A 16,004-nucleotide genomic window follows, 5' to 3' on the forward strand; every position below is an offset into this window, starting at 1 on the left:
ACGTGACCGGTGTTCTGAGAAGCGATTAGTGAAGAAAAATCGCAAGAAATCGACCATTTAACTCACAGCACTCTTCAACGAGGGAATTAAAACAATTTCCAAGCACACAATACGACGAGAACTTCAAAAATCGGGACTAAGAATCTGTGTTGCAATAACGAAGCCACTTGTGAGTGCCATTTATCGAAGAAAGAGACTGCAATTTGCAAAAGATCATAAAAATTGGACTGTTAATGATTGGGAAAATGGTATGATGAGTCAAGATTTACACTCTTTCAAAATGACGAACGCCTCAAGGTTCGGAAGAGAGCCACACAAAGCAATGGGCCCTACATGTTTCGTTTCCGCTATGCACCCTTTCGGAGGCAGTGTAATGATCTGGGGTTGTTTTTGTTCATCTGGACTAGACTCGGCTGCATTGTGCACCAAACAAATGAAGTCTGCACATTACCTTAACATCTTGGATGATCATGTTGTGCCATCTATGGACTTTTATTTTCCTGACTGTAGGAGTGTATTCCAAGACGATAACGCCAGAGTACACCGGGCTACAACTGTTAAATCTTGGTTTGATGAGCACGATGCATCATTTCAACACATGATTTGGCCACCACTAAGTCCAGACCTCAATCCAATCGAGAATCTGTGGGACGTACTCGAAAAGGATTTAAGACCACACACCACACTTCCTTCATCTATCGAAAGTTTAGGAGACCTCTTGATGGAATTGTAGGCGAAAATAAAAACGGATACTCTACAAAAGCTCACTGAAGCAATGCCACGCCGTATGAAAGTTGCAATATGTGCAAAAGGTGGTCCAACCACCTTTATATTTTACCACATATATTTATAATACCACAAGGTGGTATTAAGGCTTGCGACTTTTTTTTTGGACACGTAGTGTATTTAAATTTAACTACTGGTGGAATGAGAGCACTCATCAATAATATCTTTAAAAATTATGCTTCTACGGTTTGATATAATTAAAATTTTGAAAAAATGAACAAACTACCGTGAAACATGGACAAGTACAGCTATTTAAAGTTACAAAATCTACAAGTCAGATGTGTGATAATCTTCCAAACATCGTGGATCCGGTGATTCAAACAAATGCTTACTTTGTTATTTTTGAAAAATTGTAATTGGTTATGACAATGCACTAAAGGTGAAATATAAAGGAGTTGGATTACAGTAGAATATGGCGCAGTATAGCCATCAAGGGCTCTTGCGCCATAAAAATCAAACAAACCAACCAACAGTAGAGTATCTATACAACTGAAAAGACTACCAATCAAGAAATAATTCCATAGCTATAAGAGAATTTCTTCCATTGAAATGATTGATCAAATCGATTTGAAGCTTCGAATGACAGCAGTTAGTTGACAGCTCACCGTGTTTACTTGCTCCGCTTCAGTGTGTAGTGAAAAACAAGGATATTTTATCCTTTCTAGAAACTATACATTTGCTTAAGTATGTACTCTTAACATTTCCATATCACACACGAGCAGTTGAATGGATTGTGGAACTGTTTAGTGAATCTGCAGAAATTTGTTTGAGGTATTAGACGAAAGAGATGGATTTATATGAAAACCTTTATATTTTTCAAACATCAGTGCCAAAACTGAGACGTAAGTCCAACTTCACACCTCGATCAAAACTTAGAAACTTGTTTAAATTCATATGGTTATTATGAAAGTTACTTTACAAATGTATAAGTCTTGTCCTTTAGACTTGTCAAGTCCAGTCTTCTTGGAAACTGCAGGGTGGAACACAAAGTGTAACCACTAACTTGTGGTGGGTTCTGGGTTGTTAATGCAACATAATATAATTGCAGTTCCAGCAAAGAGCTGTATAGTGCACATTTACTGTAAAAAAAATACACAACTGGGATCTAAAAGAAGAAAAAATACTGCAATATACAAAAAAAGTTTAAGACATTGGTTTTTGGTTCATTTCACGTAACTTTTCGGCTTATGCACGAACTAAAAACTGTAAAAGAATGTAAATATTTTCAAGGATATATTAATGTGGGAACTAGCTGACAAGCCCCAACCCAACTACACAACAAGTGATAGTGCGGTGGGGCTGCCAGCGTGGTAGCAACAATATCACCATATCCCGCGGGAAAGCGTATTGAGCGTGATTGATTTCGGTCAAGAGAGGGGACCACTATGGTTTGCGCCCTTTGAAAGATTTGGCTGAGGCCGAGTCTCACTTCAAGTACCAGTGTTGGAAGGTACCGTGGTACCATGTACCAGATTAGGACCAGATGCCGTGGTATCCAGAAGTAACAGAACATTCATTTTCTTGTGTAAATAGATCATTGTTAAAGAACCATTTGTAGATAAGCACCTAATAAAAAATTACTCAGTTAACACGGAAGTCTATGTTCCCACCCACAACTTGGGAGCCTGCGGTGATAGTAACCCTTGAAGAATCAAGCATTTGAAAAAAATTGTTTCAAGAGTTCCAGAAATAAAAATATAGAATGGTAACCAACTCATGAACAAAAACTGTTCACCTCTACTTTCAAACAAGACTAGAACTGTTATGTTTCAGATAACTTCGGACTGTTCTAATTAATGTGTATTCAAAGAACAAAAAAAAAAAAAGTATCCTGAATTTGCAAAAAAAAAAAAAAAGCAATGACCACAGCTGGGGAGAATGCCAAGGGCAGCAGTAAGTCAAATTTATTCATTTTTCTTTTTTTATTAGTGACACCGAAAAAGAGAGTTTCTGACACAAATCAGCAAAAACCAAAAAGGATCTGATCATTTTGTTTAAAAAAAAATTGGATACAAATTTTCTTTCTAAAGCTAGAAAAAATGACTTAATACGTCTTGCAGATGAGTTGGATTTGGAAATTTCAACAAATCCAAAAATCGCTAACTTGATAAAATTAATTACAGAATGTGACAATTATAATGCTGCAGTAACTCAAAATATATTAATTGAAATTGTGTCAGAGAGGGAGGAAGAAAAGGAACTAAAGCTTGTGCAGGCAAAAAAAGAAAATAGCCAAAATTCATTAGGAAATCAAACACACGCAAAAAGCTTGGATGTTAGAAAAATACTGCTAAATTTTGATATGTTGGGTGACATTGGCATTTATTTGACGCTTTTTGAGAGGCAACTGACTCGGTTAAAAGTTCCAAAGATTGTTTTGTTTCTGAATTATTGGGATTGGTGCTCTGGGAAATCGCAGGAATTATTGCTAGTGAACCAGTTGATCTTGCAAATGAGTCTGAGCATGTTAAGAAAATTTTACTGCAACGATTTAAACTAACAAGTGAGCAATTTTGACACAAATTTTACACAAAAAAAGAAAGAAAATTCCGTCTTGTGGCAAGATGTTGCATTTGAAGTCATCCATTATTTTGAAAATTGGATAGACTGCCTAAATATAAGAAATACAGAGGAATTAAAAGATCTAATTGTTTTCAAACAAGTTAAAAGAAAAGTCCCCCCAGAAATTCGAGAACACTAGCTAGATAAATTACACAAAATCAAAACAGTTAAAGAACTAATTATTAATTTGGATGAATATGATGCTGCCCGTGTATATTTTAAACGCTCCGCAGTCGAATCAAAAACAAAATTCAATGATCATGACAAACAAAATTATAATTATTCCAGTAGAGTTTCGCATTCTAAAGTTAAAAAATACTGGGTTAGAAGAAAATAAAAGTAAAATGTTTTGTGGCAAATGTTTTGAAAAACACCACATCTCGGAGTGTCCACACAAAGAACCGAAATGCAAAATTTGCAAACTATTTGGACACAAGTTGTATGAATGTTCAAAAGCTGAGAAAAATATCACCAATTCTGTCCAAATTCAGTCAATGAGCAAACCTAAAATACTGAAAAATGTGGATATTTCAAATAAAAATATAAATGCTTGTCTTGATACTGGATCTGATTGTACAATAATAAGTTTTGATATGTACAAAAGATTGGGATCGCCACAATTATTCCAAACTGATGCAGTTTTGACTGGTCTTTCAGGACAGACAATGGTACCAGAAGGTTATTTTTCAGGTTTTGTAGAAATTGATAATTGCATTGTAAATACTAATGTATACATTTTGAAGAAGTTTAATTACAATTGCTTAATTGGGATAGATGTGTTAAAATAGGTAAAGTCAACATTTGATGGTTTATCTTTGAATTGTACTAGCATAATTAATTGTGATATGAGTGATTCCTTGTTAAATGTACAAAAGACTTCAAGAGGGGTCGTGCAAAAATAAAAATGAAATCATTAGAAAAATTGAAAATTGGGTGGATGAAAATGCCCCTGGTGTTACCGCTGGGACACAAGAACTAGAAATAAGTGTCTTACTCAATGAAATGCCACTTCATGTTGGATCGGAAATGTTAAATGAAATAGACAGCGGAACTTTGTTGAATTTGAGTCAAAAAGAAAATTTAATGAATTTAGTGTCAAGTTACAAACCATGTAAGACAAGATCAACCGATTTAACAATGAAGTTAATTTTAAAAAACAAGATTCCCATATGCGTCAAAAATAGAAGATTAGGCTTTTGTGAACAAGCAATTGTTGACAACATAGTTGAGGAATGGCTCGAAAAGGCTTGAAAATTAAAGAAGTGCACAAGAAAGGACATTTTGGAGTATCTAAAACAGAAGAATTAGTAAAACAAGAATTTTTTATACCAAAAGTGAGAAAACAAACTGAACATATTATCGCAAATTGCGTAGATTGCATCTTAATGAATAAAAAAAAAAGGGAAAGCAGGACTGCTTAACCCTATTCCAAAAGAAGACATTCTATTCAGTACATATCACGTGGATTTTATTGGACCACTACCATCAACAGCAAAAAATTATGTTCATATATTTGAGAAGATAGATGCTTTCACCAAATTTGCATGGTTCTATCCGGTTAAGTCAACGTCCGCAAAAGATGCCATTGATAAGTTAAAAGTTCAACAAAAAACTTTTAGATGTCCACTGCAAATTGTGAGTGATAAAGGACCAGCATTCATGTCACAAGAATTCAAAGAATATTTTAAGTCAGAAAATTTAGATCATGCGTTCATAACTACCAGTATCCCAAGAGGAAACAGTCAAATTGAGAGAATCTTTGAAACAATTGTTCCTGTCATCGCAAAGATTTTAAAGGATGAACCCACAAAATGGTACAAACATGTATCAGAAGTCCAAAGATTAATAAATAGTACTATCAGTCGTGCAACAGGGCAGTTCTCAAAAGGTGGGAACAAAAAAATTAACTTTGAGCAATTACAAAGATTTTCAAATTTGACATCAATTTTGCTTTTATTCTAGAGTATGCATACCTAGAACACAATATATGAACATGAAAAGACAGCAGGTATTTGTAAAAATTGTTAATTAGCAAATTAAATCAGCAGTCTGTAGGTAACAGATTTTGGACATTGTTGTCCTCTAGGTAACAGATTTTGGACATCATCATAACGTAAGTTTCACTATTTTTGACAATTGTTAATTTGATTTTTAACTTTTCCAATGAAAATTTTATTTACTACATTTTGAATTTTGCAATTTAATAATAAAGAGGATATTAATGAAGTACTTGAATGGCTATACATACTGCTCTTTACATATAATAAAGTATAAGGGGAAATATTTTGAAAATTCAAGCCGAAAATATGCGCCATTCAACCGAAGAATAAAAAACGCTAAGAAGTATGAAATTGGTGAATTAGTAGCCATCAAAAGAACCCAAGGAGGCCCTGGACTGAAACTGCGATCAAAATTTTTTGGACCATATAAGATTACAAAAGTCAAGATGAATGACTGGTATGATGTGGAGAAAATTGGAATTCATGAAGGTCCAAAAGTGACATCAACTGCGGTCGATCACATGAAACCATGGGTGACGGTTTAGGAGAACCATGAAGCACTCATACTCAATTGTACATAATTTTTTTTTCTGTCATTTTAGCTAGATGAAACTGTAGCTATATCCATGTTGGGTCGACATGGATGTCGGATGGCTGACCTGTGGGAACTAGCTGACAAGCCCCAACCCAACTACATGACGAGATAGCATGGTCGCTTTGCCAGATTGGTAGCGAGAAAATCACCATATCGCGTGGGAAAGCATATAGAGTGCAATTGACTGTGGTTAAAGAGGGGTGGTTCACGCCCTTTGGAAAACTTGGCTGAGGTCGAGTACTGCTTCAAGTAACCGTATTGGAAGGTACCGTGATACCATGTACCAGATTAGGACCAGATGCCGTGGTATCCAGAAGTAACAGGACATTCACATTCTTGTGTAAATAGACCATCATCATCGTTAAAGAACCATTTGTAGATAAGCACTTAATAAATAATTACTCAGTTAATGTGGAAGTCTATGCCCCCCCCCCCCACATTAAAAGATTACTAAAAAGAAGCATTTAAACGGAATTCGAACAAAAATTTTGAACATTTGGATTTTCATAAATATATTTGAAACTGATCATTTTTTCAAACTTTGCTGCCAATGTGCGATCTGAAGACATAAATATTATTTTTTTTTATTGTATTCCCTACATTTAGTATGGCAGTACACAACTCTTTTTTGCTATTAGAAGTTGCTTCTCGAAAATATCCTTTTTTCGGCCCATCCTAATGTAGAATTTGAGGTTTGTCTCATCTATCAGATGAAATAACCATATTGTGTTATACTACATGAAAATTTTGACATAATATTTTTTAAGTGACATTTATAAGAATTTAAGCATGACAAAAAACTTTTATGCTGTTTAATTACTTATGCTTAATAAGTTCAAATGAATTAGCCATTCAAAAGTAATTAATCAAAAGACTAGTACTAGTTTACCAAGATTGAAGATAAAGAAGACAATGCTTAATGTTGGGGCAGGTACTAAGATATTATATGTGTGACAAAAAGTGTAAAGTTGAGCATTGTTCCCACAAGGGTGGATCAAGAAATAGTTCAAAGGGGCCATTGATTTTTATGAGTTAACCCTTACTATGAAAGACCTAACATCATCAAAGCTAGTAAAAATTTGCAATTCAGGATCTTCAATTTCAAAAAAAAATCTTAGATAGAAAATTTCAAACTAACCCTTTCTCCTTGACGTAATGAGAGATAGCCTACATTTGCATTGCTAAGATTTCAATTCCAAAACACTTTTTTAGAAGAGCCTGCACTTTTTTTCTGCTAACTTCAAAAATAAACTAAGGTTGCTTTTTTTTAACTTGAATATAGATAAATTGTTTGGAAAAGTTTGTGTCCCATCCCTACTCGTGAAGTGCAGTTTGAATAGTGCTGGTAAATGCAAAGTTTAAATAATTTAGTTTTTCATTAGATAAAAGAACAGGACGCAATATGACTATGTTCAAAACAGTCGCCTCTTCAGGGGTCTGGCCAGAGGATATTTGGGTCCATTAAAGGACCCCCTTCACAAAAATCCGATCAACCAAAGCGGACCTTTTACAAAACCCCAATCAAACAAAACGGACCCTTCACAAAATTCTGATAAACAAGAGATCGGATCTTTCACCAATTGGTTATTGAATGAGCAAATCTGAAAGCAAAATAAGGCATGTTTCCATGTATAAAACCGATAATTTTTGGAATCTTTCTTGAAGTCAAATTAGAGGGATCAGCTATACAAAATCTGCTAATTTTGCAAAAAAAAAAAAAAAAAAAAAATGGGTACTCTTGCGATGTTCCTGCAAGCAATAAATAATTGCTACTGCCAAATAAATATAATGCTTGTTAAGTCAGACCAAACAACGTAAGTAGAAGCACAAATTTGCAAATTACAGCAGACACGTGTTTCGGCGTTACAGGGAACGCCTTTTTCAATGCAAAAATAATGAGCTTATGGATGAAAAGACATCCGACAAAAGCTTTTGGCTTTTGTCGGATGTCTTTTCATCCATAAGCTCATTATTTTTGCATTGAAAAAGGCGTTCCCTGTAACGCCGAAACACGTGTCTGCTGTAATTTACAAATTTGTGCTCCTACTTACGTTGTTTGGTCTGACTTTACTATTCAGCACAAAGGTATTTATTTATCTTATAATGCTTGTTGTTTGTTTTTGGAAAGAAATTAAGCTGGCTGAAAATAATTTTGGTTTTGAATAATTTTGTTTGTTTTATCACAGCTAATTAGCAGCGGTGTTGTTGTAAACTTTTCTGAAAAGGCGTTTGTAAGCACTTTTCTCCCCCCCCCCGCTCATGATTTAATAAACAATAATAATAATATATATCAGCGAAATGAACTTAGAACTGCAAAGGGATAGTAAGAGTGGAAAAAAATATGATCGCTTCAGATAGGGTTACCAACTTCAAAATTATCACAACTTAGCATCTGTCTGGCATTGAACCTTTATAATGACTTGATTAGAAAATAGTCTCATCATTTTACCAGCTTGTCAATATTTGCGTTTTTATGGTGAGGGGTGATGTTTAACTGTTATTTTTGGAAAAAATTATATGGGTTTGATTTTTCGATGCTAACAAGGATGATTAACTTTAAATAGGGTTTGATTTTTTTGATGCTAGCAAGGATGATTAACTTTAAATAAACTCTTTTAATTACTCTTTCTTTAGATGCCTACATTTTGAAACATGCAATCTTTTAACATCCGATATGAGAATCATATTTTGTTCTTTTTTCAAGCTAACTTCACCTTATTAGGATGTAAATAAATGAAAAGTCTCTTTATTTTCGTTAGAACTCTCATTTCAAGTTTAAAACAAAATTCCATTTTCTTGTATGTCAAAAATTAAAATGCTGAATCGATGGGTTTTTTTTGGCTTCAACTATGTCCACAGATAATAATGATATGTTTATCATAGGACTTTAAAATGCAATTTTAAAATGATTTTATCAAAAATATTTCTTGTACAAGTCGTTTTTATATTTTTGATGCATTCACTTTGAGAATTGCGATCTCTTTGCATCCGCTATGGGAATCCGATGTTTTGAATTTTTGATGTTTAGTACGCTTTGTTAAGAGGTAAACAAATAAAATTTCTTTTTATTTTTGTTGAAATCATGGAATTTATAAGTTTTAAACGAAATTCTGTGCTTTTTAAGAGCGTCTTGGGTTAAAAAGTTAAATGCGGAACTCTTGTCTGAATTCTTTTTTTTTTTTTTGTTACAATTATTTTAAATACTGTACAGAAATATTTCTAGTATAAATTAACATAATGTAGAATGGTAATTAAATATTGATACTTGAGAGAGTGATGCCATCCCCCCCCCCCGCTAATTAATGGAAAAACACTCCAGAATGATAGTCTCGATATGGAAGAGGAAAACACTCAACTTTAAGTTGAAATGATGCAGTTTGTGCCATTTCTAATTTCTTAAATTTTGTTTTAACAAAAAAATTTTTTTTATGAAATTATTTGATTGTTCACAAAAAAACGGACCCTGTGAAAAATCCTAGACAGACCCCTGCTCTTTTAGAACACGTTATCAAAAATCGCATGCAGTCGAATTTTTATTTTTGAAAAGTAAATTAAGGTTAAGTCCCGAACTACTCATTTTGTGACATCATTAAACATCGTATGAAATTGCGTTAACGACGTATGAAATTGCGTTTTGTGAACTTCAAAGTCGAGAAATGGGACAGGGGAATTCCTTTACATCGGCTGAAGAAGGGGGCAATTGCTGTCATCGCTCCCTCCCCCCCTCCCCCTGGAATTCCCAGCACGCTCTGCAATGTATAAATGAGTGTATGTGCACAATTGATTTATTTTCTTTCTTCGAATTCTATTTCTTTTTTTGGAGAAATGCTAATGACCAGAACCCCTCTTTCTACGTGTTCCCTTGTACAGATAAATTCTGTGAAGGAGAAGAAAAAACTTTCAAGGTAGAAATGATCATATTGTGATCACTTAATGATTTAAACTTACTTTATTATGAATTCATGTATTTAACCACTTGATGGTATCACTTTAAAAAATGCTCAATCATGTTTTCAACTTATCTGATCTTATTTTAAGAGGGTATTTCCTCATTTTACTCAAAAGTGAAGGCTATGAGGTAAATGACAAAAATCTTAATCAAACATAACAACTAATTTCAAAACAAAACCATCTTTTTGGAATTATCACAGTATTATTTAAAACTGAAACTAAACCCACTATTAATTACCTGCTTCCCGAAGCTGTTTGTACACATTTTCATCATACATCAATTCAAAATCATTGAACTTCTCTCCAGCTGGAGAAAGATACGAGTCTATAGAATCATAACGAGATTTCAAACACTGAAAATAAGGATTGAAACTCAATGATAAATATAAACATGCAATAGAATGGAAAATAGATAGGTGACTAATCATATGCTTCTAAAATTTGTGCAACAAATGCAAACAGAAATATAACACCTAAATCAGGAGTCCCTAACCCCTTTGAACAAAAGAGCACTCTTAAATGAAGGTCAGACAGTGGGAATCATTCAGTTTTTTCAAGGTAAACTAATAATTGGACAATATAATTTAAAATATAAAAATTATAGTCAATATTCCTGTGTAAGATAAATACTTACTTAACAATGCATACAAAATCTAAAAATTCTTTAAAAAATTATAATTCTGAAAGTCAATACAGTTTTTGCTGTTGCGTTTTATTGGGAATTGCTTTGCAATTAGGTGTGATGTTTCTGCTAGTAAGCAATCGCCAAAGTCTTCATCTGTAAGTTGTGATCTACTATTTAATTTCACGGTAGTCTTGTTGGATGGAAACAATAATTCACATATTGTGGAATTAAGACACAATTTTAGTGCATGTCATGCTCGTCAAGAATAGAATTTTGTTTTGGTCAACTACATTTCACCTGCTAATCTCGTACAATGAGTTGTAGGACAAAGTTCTTTTCAAGCTCAAAACTTTTTTTTTTCAACTACTTTTAGGTCAGATGGAAATGGTGCTTTGTAAGTCACATCTGACCATGTCATTTAGGTTTTTCCAAATCCAACTATGAAACAGAATGAAAGTCGTCTAAATTCAATAAGGAACTCGATGTGCTTAGAACAACATTGTTTATTTAACGACTTTTTGAATTATGAGCAAAATAATCAAATCTAGTTACTTTTAAGCATTAAATAAATGTTCAAATAATATTTTAGGTTTCTTTTATACATTTTTTAAAATCGTTCATCTGTGATGTAGCATGAGTTACTATCAACTGATTATATTTTAACCTTATACTTAAATTTTGAGTACCCCATAAAAACTGAATGATATTTTTTATTAAGGGCAGTTCATACAAACCTCACAAAGATATAGCACTAGACAAGTACAATTTGAGCAGAAATATAACATTTGTTTTTCTGCTTATAATTCAATATCTTCTTTTTTTTCTCCCTTTTTAGCATTAGTTGCTACAGGGTTCATACTTTATTCGGATGAAAAAATTCCATAACTTTTCCAAGACCTTTTCATGACTTTATATAAAAATTTCATGACCCTGTTACATGAAGAGAATAGTACTATTTAATTTCAAACAGGAAATTTTTTGGAAATGAGCATTAGCGAAACTTCTACGTGAATGCTTCTACCTCATTGAAGCACTTTTGATGGAGAAAATATCAGTGTACACCTAAAAACTAAACTCATCATATAACTTTTAGTAAAGTTAGTAAAACTACATTGAATGAAATATAACGGTGCTTAAATGTCTAATAATCTTTATAAACAGGTAAGATAATGAATGGGACAAAGGTTGCTTTGAAACAAATTTATTGAAACTTAGTAACTAAGTTTCAATAAATTTGTTTCAAAGGTAGCATCAGCAGTGCATTTAAACATACACATAACTTGACAGTACTTTGGTTCAATAAAGAAAAGTCATTCTTTAGTAAATTCATGTTTCTAAACCAGATATTTATGCTTAAAAAAAGAAAGAAAGAAAAACATTCAGTAGCGAATAACTCTTCTGATTCAAAGTACAGTACAGTACCTCTTATCCGGGAACCAGAAAACCGGGAAAATTTTGCTCAATATTCCCGTTATTTTCAAAATTACGAATTTTTCGCGAATTTTCAAAAAAGTTCGTATTTTTTGGGCCAAGGTGCTGTTTAAACCGAAACCATTTTTATGAAACAGGTGACTTGTTGGCTGGACATACATGTGCCTTTTAATTCCTCGAAAGAATGAATAGCCCCACCTCTTCACTTTACGCGCATGATTGCCCCCTTCCCCATTCCTTTCATACCATGCATTGTACAATCGCGAAACACGCGGTTGGTGGTCCCATCGCATTATCTATTGCTTGACCAGCTTTAAAAGAAAGGTTCTTTCACAAGGAACGGGTTGATTCCATTCACGAAAATAGGATAGATGAGGTTACAGAAGCAACCCAAAGTGAAAGGGAGTCATCAAATTTCTATTCATAGTCCAATGCTCTTCACCCTTTTTAGAGCAGTTCATTTTTTGAGAGTATCCTGACTATTACTTGAGCTAGAATTAGTTCTCTTGAAGAAAAAAAAGCGTGGTCACTTGTTGAATCGACTGGAGAGGATTGCGAACAAATTTATTCCAATTTTGAGGGAAAATGTCGGATTGTAGTGTAAAAAAAAGAAAACGTGTTAGTTTGAGCATAAAAACGAAGGTTGAAGTTCTAAAAAAATTGGATGAAGGCTATTCCGTTAAAACTCTCAGCGAACAATATAAAATAGGGACATCAACCATTTACGATCTAAGAAAAGAAAGTCAAAAAACGAAATTACTCAAGTTCTATTCAAGTTGTGAACGCGAAGATGCTATGAACTGAACGATCGTAAGACATTACATCAAGCAAAGAATGCTGATGTAGACAAAGTTCTAATGGAGTGGATTAAGCAAAGAAGATCTGAAAAATTTCCGTTAACAAGGCAAATTATCATGGCTCAAGCAAATAATTTCCATAATGAGCTAGAAATTGAGAAGAACTGTGAGTACAGTGTCGGATGGTTCACCCGTTTCAAACAGAGGCACGGCATTCGATTGACAAAACTTTGTGGAGAAAAAGCTTCAGCAGATATGGAAGCTGCGGAGAGTTACGAGGAAAAAGTGTTGAATTTAGTGCAAATTGAAAATTTGACTTTGGACCAAATATTTAATGCTGACGAGACAGAATTGTATTTTAAATATCTTCCTCAAACTACATACGTTACATCAAAAGAAAATCACCCAGGCGGTTTCAAGGTTGCTAAGGACAGACTAACGTTGCTAGCTTGCGCAAATGCATCGGGTAACTGTAAACTGAAACTTACAGTAATCGGGAAAAGCAAGAATCCACGGGCATTAAAAGGCATTAAGGTCTTGCCGGTAACTTACAAAGCGAATAAGAAGGCCTGGGTTATGCAGGAATTATTCACGGAATGGTTCCTGAAGGAGTTTGTACCTAGGGCCTGTGCACATTGCAAATCAGTGGGTTTAGCTGATGACTGTAAAATTGTGCTGTTTCTAGACAACTGCACCGCACACCCGCCTGCTGCTCTCCTTAACGCAAACAACATTAACGTTGAATATCTTCCCCCCAACTGCACATCATTAATACAGCCCCTCGATCAAGGGGTTTTGCGAAGTTTAAAGTGCCGCTACAAAGTGGAATTTCTAAAGAAGCTTATCGATGCAGCAAATGAAGGGAAATCCGTCCAGGAGTTTCAGAAAACTTTCAATGTTAAGGAAGCAATCTGGTTGTCCGCGAAAGCATGGGATTATGTCTCGCGTGACACTTTAATTCATGCTTGGCATAATCTAATGCCGACGTCCCTTTTTTTTTTGAGGATGACTCCAACGAGCTGACAAGTGATGGATTAAAGGGAAAAAAGGAGAAAGAGCTCCAAAATGACCTTTGTGAATACTCTCGGAAGTGGCTAGAGCGGGATCTGTTCTCAGAAACGGACATCGAAGAATGCTTTGACGTTGATAAGGATATTCCTATTATCAATGAAATGACCGATTCCGAAATAATTCAGATGGTGCTACATCCGAATGACACGGAACAAGATAGCGACGAAGACGAGACGAGTGAGTCTGAAGATGTCATTCCTATGATATCTAACGAACGTTGCATTGAATTAACGAAAGAACTCATAGCAGGCATGGAGCAGAAGTCTTTCATCGATGAATCTCACGTAATGGCGGTGCGCAAAATTCAGCAATTGTTTCTTGAGCGTAAACCCAACTATCGCCAATTAAAACTCAATGAAATGTTTAAAAAATAATTTTTATTGGTGAATTTTGAATTTAAAATAAAGAAAATGTATGCCTTATGAATAAATTTTAAGATTGATAAATGTTTTTCTTTTGATATTTCTAAGTTAATACGCCTTTACATATAGAATTTTCTTTTTATTTTGAAGTGAATATCTAATTATTATTGTCATTTATTTTTTATAAACAGTCTATAACCGGCGTTTTTTAACGATCCAGAAAACCGGGAAATTCAGTTATCCGGGATCGCGATGGTCCCGAGCTTCCCGGATAATTGGTACTCTACTATACTTGTTTACTTATTTGCACATTTTCAAATGCACATAAATTAGTAGGTTCAGAAATTCCTGAACATAGGGTTTGATTCCTGACATTGAACTTAGCAATTGGTTGCATGGATTTGTTCTGCGGGCCGTATGTTGGGCAGTACTGTTTTAGACTATTAGAATTCCCCTATTTCTGTGTTTTATCACCTGACTAAAGATATTCATTTTCTAAAACTTTCAACTAATTGAGATAAATTGTGATAAATTTAGTAATAAAGTTTTTATGAGTGATGAAAACAAACTCGGATGCAATTGAATTGCATTTTTTAAGAGGGCGTGGCGAAAGCAAGAATGTGCAAGTTTGCTACTACAGAATATAAAAAGTCTTGAAAATAATGGTAAATGCAGAATGAGTGATGTCCAAGAGTAAAATCACATTGCAAAAAAAGATGGGCGGCTGCTACAGAAGTGGATGTAATGAGATTTCAAAATTCAGAATTGTTTTTGGGATCATTCAATTTTCCAGTTTTAATATGTAAGACTGTTAAATCACTCAATATTTCTGATGGTCTTTTAGCAGCTGTTACTTTTTCTTTGCCCAGGACAGTTTTTCATGACTTTAAATAATTTTCCATGACTTTGAACGAAAATTTCAATTTTCCATAACTTTTCCTGGTCTGAAATTCACTTAATTTTTTTCCATGACTTTCCAGGATTTCCATGACCCGTACAAACCCTGTTGCTAAGTTATTATAATTATTACTTTAAGTAATTAATTACTCACAAGATTTTTTTGATTAATTTTTAAATAACTCGTCAGGATGAGTTTTTTTTTTTTTTTTGAAAGAAAATAAAATTAAAAATTTTGTATCGTGCCATGCTTGAAAGTATAATTATTTCAAAAAAAAAAAAAAAGCATGAGTTAAAGTGGAATAGACTAGTTGAGAGAACAAATATTTATAACTTGATAAAAAAGGTGCTAAAAGCAGAATATTTTTGTTTGGAAAGTAAGAGCACTGAGGTGTTTACTGAAAAATGTTTGCAACACAATATGATCTAAACAAGTGAGCGAAGTACAAGAAATATTTGAAGTTTAAGAAACCTTCAGAAAGGAAAATTTCATTTACCTTAAGAGCTAACTCTTCATCGGTTCTATCATCCACAGCTCCAGATATGATGTCCCAACGGCAATCTTTGTCTATCAGATATCCACGATGTACAGGAGAAGCAGCACTAAGGGCTAACTAAAATAAACAGCAAAATTTAAAATAGAAATATGTAAGCTTTGTCTTGCAATAGTACAGAATTTAATTAATATCAATGTATTGGCATTTAGACAAAGGTGTAGTTAATATTATTATTGTTTTTAAAGCTATACAAGTACACCATACTAGAATATATTTTTGTTCATATTGACAGCTTAGTGTTAGTGGAGTGGAGCTACCATGGGACTAATTAGTTAATGAGAGAAAGTAGACTAACTCAAAATGGCTGGTGAGGCTATTGCCTAAGTTTTTTCAGATCTTCCTCTGAAAGTAATCCAGGTAGGAGTATCTA

The 16,004-nt window shown here is 33.9% G+C and overlaps 1 protein-coding gene across 2 annotated transcripts in view; it reads right to left on the reverse strand.

Moving 5' to 3' along the window:
* The window catches only part of LOC129230109 (glutamate--cysteine ligase catalytic subunit-like), an 83,811-nt gene that overhangs the window by 12,703 nt on the left and 55,104 nt on the right, over positions 1-16,004 (reverse strand). For both annotated transcript variants that reach the window (XM_054864512.1, XM_054864513.1), the window contains 2 exons: positions 15,575-15,691; positions 10,133-10,247 (listed from right to left, as the gene is read on the reverse strand). In XM_054864512.1, coding sequence (XP_054720487.1) covers positions 10,133-10,247; positions 15,575-15,691 — 232 coding nt within the window. The remainder of the gene's footprint in view (positions 1-10,132; positions 10,248-15,574; positions 15,692-16,004) is intronic.

Source organism: Uloborus diversus, chromosome 9 (assembly GCF_026930045.1).
Source record: "Uloborus diversus isolate 005 chromosome 9, Udiv.v.3.1, whole genome shotgun sequence".
NCBI lineage: Eukaryota > Metazoa > Arthropoda > Arachnida > Araneae > Uloboridae > Uloborus > Uloborus diversus.